General features: G+C 38.3%; 1 protein-coding gene across 1 annotated transcript; it reads left to right on the top strand.

Annotated features, from left to right (window-relative positions):
* The first annotated feature begins 2 nt into the window (after nucleotides 1–2).
* Nucleotides 3–5961, top strand: LOC132543031 (adhesive plaque matrix protein-like). Its single transcript, XM_060206488.1, has 2 exons — nucleotides 3–166; nucleotides 4878–5961. The coding sequence occupies exons 1-2, from the start codon at nucleotides 3–5 to the stop codon at nucleotides 5959–5961; spliced, it is 1248 nt and encodes a 415-aa protein (XP_060062471.1).
* The last annotated feature ends 3124 nt before the right edge of the window (nucleotides 5962–9085 follow it).

The raw sequence follows: 9085 nt of genomic DNA, 5'->3' as shown, positions 1-9085 counted from the left end.
CAATGCATTTATTTGGTTCGTCGTCCCATCAGCAGTCAGAGTGGTTTAGAGGCAGGGTCGCCTTGAAGGAGCTGGCGGCTACCTCGCTGAACGACATACAGAATGCTCGGCGCATGCCATTCAGAGCTGCTGATCGGTTAAGTGTCTTCAAGGCACAGACACGCTGGCACAGACCGGTCCGATTAATATAGCTTCTTGAGAATCACAAACCGCCATTACGATCAAATGACGATGGTTTAATTATAACCGAGTATGTGTGAACTAGACGATCGATATTTGAGAATCAAGAATATAATAATTAGCAAGAATGCTGTCTTCAAAGAATTGGCAACTTCGGGATTTTGTAAAGAAAAACAACTCACAAACCGCGACCATTGGAATGTTGTGTGAGGCACAAGAACACAATACAGTGAGTATATTTGTGTATTGTGACATCTTTAGTACACACACAAAAAAAAAACAATGCTTAAAGCAGAAAGAAAGAAAGTTAGGCTTTATTTAACAGGATTTGTGAAAATCAGAAAAAATCTTCCCCAACCCTCTTCCGTGTTTTTATGTGTGGCATATATTGTTGATGAAATCGATTTGGAAAAGTATCAAACTATCTACAGTAACTCAGTGTCAGTGCAGATTTCTAGTCACATCTCGATTTGGAAGAAATTCATGATTTTTATTTCAATTCAATGCTGAATATGTCTTTAGTATAGACAAGGTTTGTACAGTCTTGGCAGGCCGTGAAGACTGTTTAATTGTCCAGAGTAACTTTGATTTCAGGCGCGTGCCGATTAGTGGATTATAAGTTAGTTGTGGGTATGGATCAACCTGTCGAATTTTAATCCATCTCTTGGACTGAAGTATAAATACACACGGTGACAAGAATCATTCATATACATATAAAGAAGACATCTTGTTAACTTTCCTGATACAGAATTAATTTTTTTTCTAAAAGATTTCGTCCCAAATACAAAAAAATGCTGTATATGTATGTAGCGGAAGCCAATTTTCAGCTTCTAGTGTTATTAATCAAATGTAAAGTTACATTCCGTGTTGTGTCCTTCCCATGACAATAAAATGGGTTATCTCCCTTCGTAATCCATCTTAAATCTAAACCCCAATTTGCCCTTAATTGTTAACAGGTACATGACGTAGATTGCCTTACACTGGATCACGGTTAAGGTAGGCTGGTTGGGAAGGTAGCACCTTAGTTAGTGTTGGATACATATAGTTCTCTCGCCTACTTCGACATAACGAACATTACGACAGTTTGGTGAGGCATGGATAGTATAGTCATAAGGATATTTATCATATTTCTGATTAACTAGTCTAGTCTCGAGGGGAAAATAGTGTTATTCGTGTATAGAGGTTTTTATGGAAGAGAGTTTGGAAAAGGGTGAAGGTATTCTAAAATATATTATACAGAGATTTGTGTATCAAACTCAACTGGTATAAACCAAATACATTGAAGTAATAAACAACTGGTCATGGGCGTGTATATAATGTATATATATATATATATATATATATATAGATATATTGTCTCTCAGTTGTAACACAAGAAATACAGGATGATCTCGATAAATGTATAGACGATAGCTATTTTTCTACATACATCAGAGTATATTCTAATTAAGATTTTGAAAAGTAATTTTGAATGATACTCAAGTTATCAAAATGATATAGTAGCCTTTTAATACTATAATACTCATTAATGATATATTATATATATTATATATATATTATATATATTTTCGTGGAAATATTTAGAATTAACAGCGAAAAAATCTCGGTAGTGTACATCCTTCACTTAAATTAAACAGAAATACTGATAATGATGTAATTATCGGGAAATGACACCAATATCAATGTGAGTGTAACTTAAATGTGACCGAAACAGGAGAAGGCTAGCTCACACCTAGAAACTTTGTTATGACTAAGTGTCATTTGATAACAAATTTAAAAACACTGACGTCACAATTTGTGTGTCAAACGAATATCGTGATATTGATTGGATGGTACGAGTATCTTGTCCATCGCTTCTCACGACGTGACGCGCCGAAGGTATTATTTCGACTTGGAACCAAATCAAAATATTTCATAAACCCTATAATCAATTTCAACCGTGTCGTGAAATAGATTATACATACATCGAAGATGTTTAAAAGTTGTAAGGTGATTAAATGTTTTTCATCTCAGAATATATTACCAATGAATTTCAATGAATATTTTATGTTGTGATCAGCTCTAATTAGACTTCTAAACATGTTCAATAAATTCATGTTGTTCAATAAAATATATTGATAATTAAAATGATCACATCTAACTACCTATTGTACTTATTCTATAGGTAGGTACAGACTACTGTGACATGTCGGTTTGACATACATATAACGACGACACTTGACGCAATATGTATGTCAACGCGGCATACGTATCTCACAAATATGTCTCCATGGGGTAAACATAGTTTGATGAAGATACTGATGTGACAGACTGCATGTCTTAGCACCAAGTATTTTGTGACAAGCTATCTATCTCAGCGAGAGGTATCTGTTGACGAACTTTATGTCCCGCAACAGATGTCTTGTGACTTCCGGCGGAAAGCCGACGGCAGATATCTTGTAACTGATTTTTTGAAAACGATGGTAAAGGTTAGAGGTTATGATGTTAAGAGTGGTGAAATCTGAATACATATTTCAATGAGACGCCATGATCTACATGTATAAATTCAAACCTTAGGTTAGGACAATATGATAGAGACAGTTATAGCCTTGCTAATCTTACGTCTTTTTAAAAAGGCAATCATCTGCTAGTACAGAACAATATATGATCCTTGGAGCTTTTACAAACTGGATTCATTCAGCTGTAAATACATATCATTTTTTTTTACCTTTATCCACAATTTGCACCAAGAACGACCAAACATTAAACAACTGGTGTCATTTGATTTGAAAATTCAATATCCGTCATTCAGTTTTATATAGGAAAGGAATTATATCTGGTAAGCGTGTCGTGTTGCATATGTTCCACATGACGGCTCGTGAGATATCGAGTTATTATTGGAAAACTGAATCTTGGTTATTAATTATGTAAATACATATACACTGATCGATGCAAGTAAGATATATATACTAACCATAGATAATGATTTTTATTTTGTCATGTCCCTCTTGAACAAAGTTCGTCTAGACTTAAGCAGAGGTCAGTGGACAATCACATTTATTACCAGCAAATATTGAAGATCCTTAATTTGTTTAATTCATATTTCAAGATTTTCACTAACTGCGCTAATAAAGCTTTGAGCATCTCGGACCAAAAACACCGGCAAAGAATTACTGGATATATTGCGACGGGAACAGTCAGTGTAATTTTGTAGTAGTGACTACCACACTGAACAACATATAGGAGGCCCTATACATGGTTCCAGAGCAATTAGGGGGATCTGTTATCCAAGAACACACTCATGTCAGCACAGACCGGCCCGTTTCTTAGACAAACCGCCAAGGGGAAGGAGGTCGAACCATGCACCACGGGCGCGAGGTAACGTAGGTAAACATTCTAACCGATTGAGCTACCGCGCCCCCTGTCGATAAACAAATCAATACACTAGGTACATAAACTGTTTACGTGTAATATACATCGACAGGCAAATAACGTAAGTATGCGGGAGGAATTTCAATAGGCCTTATACATACAATGTTGTTCGAGTGTTGTATACCAGCAGTGACAAGTCATACTATTTGTACCCTGATGAAAATTTCTGACATTCAATAATGCTGTTATTTTCCGTGTATAGCTTTATAACGATCGATTTTAAAGAAGTGTGATTTTTTTTGTCAGCGTTGTATTTACAGATGAATGGTGAACTCGTGTATCACGCCTAGCTGCACACTAATGCAGTGACACAGCCTATCGTGCTGCCTGACTATTGAATATCAGAAAAGTTATTAACTCCGAGTCGTATAATGAATGGAAGCAACACAGCGAATGTTTTAATTTTTCCTCTTAGAAATTTTATTCAGTATGGAAATTAATTCCAAATTGCAATCTAGTGGTTTTTCATGATTTAAATGAATATAACAAATAATGATAAAAAACCAACAGGATATTCAGCGATAAGATCTCAGGTGACAAACAGAAAAAAAGTTAAAAATAATATTTATACTGATTATATAACGACATATTCAAAAGTATTCTTTTCAACTTTGATCATATTTCGTCAAAAATACTCGATTTAACGAGTTTTTTTCACGTCTCTAAGGCTTGAAAATAACCATTTTTGATAGATGAATTCCATATTAATATCATTCTATGTGAACAATCAGATGAAGACTGGCTAGTTATATATCTATATACTTATATGACCGATCACACGCTATAACTGTCATTTCCGAGAAAGAAATTTAGAAATAAACGGACATTCGATGCTGGTTGCTGACTCCTCATATTTATGCCACCACCTCGTTACCATCCGTCTCTACATCACTTCCTTGCCATCACTTTGTAACCATTCCGTCTCTACACCACTTCCTTGTCAACACCTTGTAACCATTCCGTCTCTACACCACTTCCTTGCCATCACCTTGTAACCATTCCGTCACCACACCACTTCCTTGTCATCACCTTGTAACCATTCCGTCTCTACATCACTTCCTTGCCATCACCTCGTTACCATTCCGTCTCTACATCACTTCCTTGTTAACACCTTGTTACCATCTTATTACCACATTACCTCCTTGTAATCGCCCCGTTACGCAAACAAACTTCGTTACCACCCCGTCACCAAACCAGCACCTCGTTACTACGAAACCTCCTTTTCAACATCCCAATACACCTCGTTACGACAACACCAAATCGTTACAACACTACGTCTTCGTTAGCGCCTCCTTAACACCCCGTCACAACATCATCCCATCAGCACAGCACCACTTCGTTACACCTCGTCACCACAACATTGCCTCGTTACCACCTCATCACCACAATGCAACCTCGTTACCATGTCGTCATCACAACACCATCCCGTTACCATGTGTCATCACAATACTACCCCGTTACCATGTCGTCATCACAACACCATCCCGTTACCATATCGTCATCACAACACCATCCCGTTGCCATATCGTCATCACAGCACCACTCCGTTACTATGTCGTCATCACAACATCATCCCGTTACCATATCGTCATCACAATACCACCCCGTTACCATGTCGTCATCACAATACCACCCCGTTACCATGTCGTCATCACAATACCACCCCGTTACCATGTCGTCATCACAGCACCATCCCGTTACCATGTCGTCATCGCAACACCACCCCGTTACCATGTCGTCATCATAACACCATCCCGTTACCATGTCGTCATCGCAACACCACCCCGTTACCATGTCGTCATCATAACACCATCCCGTTACCATGTCGTCATCATAACACCATCCCGTTACCATGTCGTCATCGCAACACCACCCCGTTACCATGTCGTCATCATAACACCATCCCGTTACCATGTCGTCATCGCAACATCATCCCGTTACCATGTCGTCATCATAACACCATCCCGTTACCATGTCGTCATCGCAACACCACCCCGTTACCATGTCGTCATCATAACACCATCCCGTTACCATGTCGTCATCATAACACCATCCCGTTACCATGTCGTCATCGCAACACCACCCCGTTACCATGTCGTCATCATAACACCATCCCGTTACCATGTCGTCATCGCAACACCATCCCGTTACCATGTCGTCATCGCAACACCACCCCGTTACCATGTCGTCATCATAACACCATCCCGTTACCATGTCGTCATCATAACACCATCCCGTTACCATGTCGTCATCGCAACACCATCCCGTTACCATGTCGTCATCGCAACACCATCCCGTTACCATGTCGTCATCGCAACACCACCTCTTTCTAATTCTAATTCTTTACCGTACTATGTATACCTGTTTTAATTAAATCCATATCTTCTGCAGTTTTAGTACTCACATGGTCTTAGAAAGAGATTTCCGCTGCTTATTGTAATTTTAAGCGACTTTCTGAGTGACCTGTACATGTCATTCCCAAATCATTTTGTCGTATTTGGGTTTACTGTGCATTGGAAAACGTTGATCCGTTTCGCTTGAATTTTAGCCTCTAATTTGCCAAACTTCACTGTCATTAAAATGTCCATAGTCACTCGTCGACTCTTGACTTTATATTTAGTTCTGGACCTATGATGATGACAAGCAAATATGGCAGAGAATTTGATGTGTCCACTCGACTGAGCTGGCGGCTAGAAAGTGACCATACAGAACGTTTACCTAAGGTAACACGTGTCATGGAACATGCGAACACGCTAGCCAGGCGATGTCGCTGAATACAAAAAATCCTTTATATACTGACGAAATGAGGGAATATCACACGATCCTAGTTCCGTTGTTTTTAGAGTATTTTACTTTGATAAAGTTACAATATTTTGTTTTTTGTCTTTCGTTATAAGCGAAAAGATCAAATACGATATTACAGAAACGACAAGTATATAAATAGGTTATTTTTGTTTGTGTTTTTTCTTGAAGTTATGAACCTTATGTGGAACTAGTAACTTTCATTTGACTAGAATTATAAATGTTTAAGATTAGTAAATCAAAAAAATAACTGGATCTCGGTTGTATACGGTGACAAAGTGGCGATGGTAACGAGGTGGTGATGGATTGGCTATAAGGTGATGGATTGGCGATAAGGTGACGGATTGGTTATGCGGTGACGGATTGGCGATAAGGTGACGGATTTGTTATAAGGTGACAGATTGGCGAAAAGGTGACGGATATGCGATATGGTGACGGATTGGTTACAAGATGACAGATTGGCGATATGGTAACGGATTGGTTACAAGATGACGGATTGGCGATAAGGTGACGGATTGGTTACAATATGACGGATTGGCGATATGGTGACGGATTGGTTTCAAGATGACGGATTGGGGATAAGGTGACGGATTGGCGATATGGTGGTGAATTGGCGATATGATGATGGATTGGCGATAAGGTGATGGATTGTCGATAAGGTGACGGATTGGCGATAAGGTGACGAGGTTCTCAAGATGTGTTATGAAGTGTTGACCACGGTTTTACGAGATGGTAACGAGGAATTTGTGTGGTGAAGAGGTGGTGACGAGGTTTTGCTGCTAGTGCGTTTGTGGTATATACAAAATGAAGTATCTGCGGAAAATCGATCGATACCAGAAATAAACGGCTGGAAGACATCGACTGTGGTCAGGTGACTCCGGGTAGAGTGAAGAAAAAACTATACGTTTGTTCGCTAATATTGGACATTTGGATTATGGAGTTTGTATTTGTTGTCACTAAGCAATAATTCGATCAGATATTGATATTTCAGCGTTGGTGTTATTTATTTTTACATTTTATAGATAAATATAGTACATAATAACAAGACACTGCAATATAAAGGCAGCACTTCGATATCGAATTTCTTCAACATGCCCTTCAGTTATCTGATCAAGGGGATCTTTTTCCGTCGTGATTTCCTTCACTCCTTTGGATAGACCGTAGATAATTGATCAACTGTGTCTCGAAGGGGTTGAGTTCTAACTAGACATTCCGCCACGTTGAATTATTTAAAGGAATATCATTAACAAGTCGACATGGTCGGTCGGTTTAATGTTTAAAGGATTATAAAACCGATAGTTCAAGGAAAATTGGTAAATGAATATCGACAACACAACACTGTACAGAAAGGAATATGTGATTTAAAGAATAAACCACTGTATGGTGCATACTGTCCTATAAGCTATAGAGGCATACTACGTTAAGATTCGCGTCCAGTTTTATTTTCTGATTTAGAATAGCCATTCTTTAATACTAATTGCCAGTTGATTTCAGAAATTATATCATCATTTATAGATATTATTTTTACAACGGTTTCTTAACAGGAAAATATTTAGGAAACGAAACACATAACAGTGACATCACATACAGATTTTACTGACGACAATCCTACAATCAAAACAGGCAGGCTTACTTCAAGATTGTTTGTTTGTGCGTGTGTTTGTTTGTTTATTTGTTTGTGTTTGTTTGTTTGTTTGCTGTGTCTATTGCCCAATCAACAGACAGTGTCTCCTCATAGTAATCAGTGGCTACCTCGCTAAACAACATGCAGGAGGCCCGTCGCATGAAACCAAAAACAACAGGGGTAAAGTATCCTGTTTAAGGGCACAATCACGTGAGCGCAGGCCGGTGATCAGTTTCTCAGAGAAACACAAATCACCACGGGTAGGAACTGTAGAACGGCATACTTTAATCCTCAGCGGTGACACCGAATACAGTAATTATACAAAAGGGACATATACCGAAAACCCTAAACACAACACTGTTTCTCGACATATACCTCAGCTCACTCTTTTTTTCTAAATTTAAATACCAAAATAAAGAACGGAAAGAAAAAAAATGTCCAATCCATTATCATTTGATGGGGTATTTAAAGGTTAAGTACTTCGTTCTTCAGTCTAAGCTAACTGATTCCAAAAGAAAGCAATATTAAAGAATCGACTCTCAACAAATACAGGGAATAGATCTTTCAGCTAGTATCTCTTCCTAGTTCTAACCTCACTTTTGAATCGCCGTACTGTGTAATTCAGACGGTGTATACCTTACTACCGTTCCACGAGTTAGAATTATCCTTAGTTGCCCGAGCTATCGGTATCTGAGGTCGACAGTATACTGAACTATGTCGGTGAGGACTGAAAATCTGTAACCGACCAAACATTATCGTCGACTTCATAATCAAGAAGAAGAAGAAGAAAAAGATGATGATGATGATGATGATGATGATGATGATGATGGAGTATTATTGAATAAAAATAATTAAAAAACAGATTAATGTAAATAGTAACGATATGTCCTTGTATAACACTGACGTTTACTTTGTGTACAGGAACAATTCGAGGTAAATAAAGTCGTTCCTTCATTGAAGTTAACGAAACCCAGCATTCTATCGAGGTCAGACAAGATCGGACGTGTAAACGTTTACCACTTGATGACTGACAGTAACCAGACGTCTGAAAGGTCACCAGACACTAAT

Source organism: Ylistrum balloti, unplaced genomic scaffold, assembly GCF_031769215.1.
Source record: "Ylistrum balloti isolate Yb309-2 unplaced genomic scaffold, AGI_CSIRO_Ybal_v1 Utg369736, whole genome shotgun sequence".
In the NCBI taxonomy this organism is placed as follows: Eukaryota; Metazoa; Mollusca; class Bivalvia; order Pectinida; family Pectinidae; genus Ylistrum; species Ylistrum balloti.
Note: the sequence above shows the minus strand (reverse complement) of the source record. Positions and strands in the feature narration are given on the sequence as shown.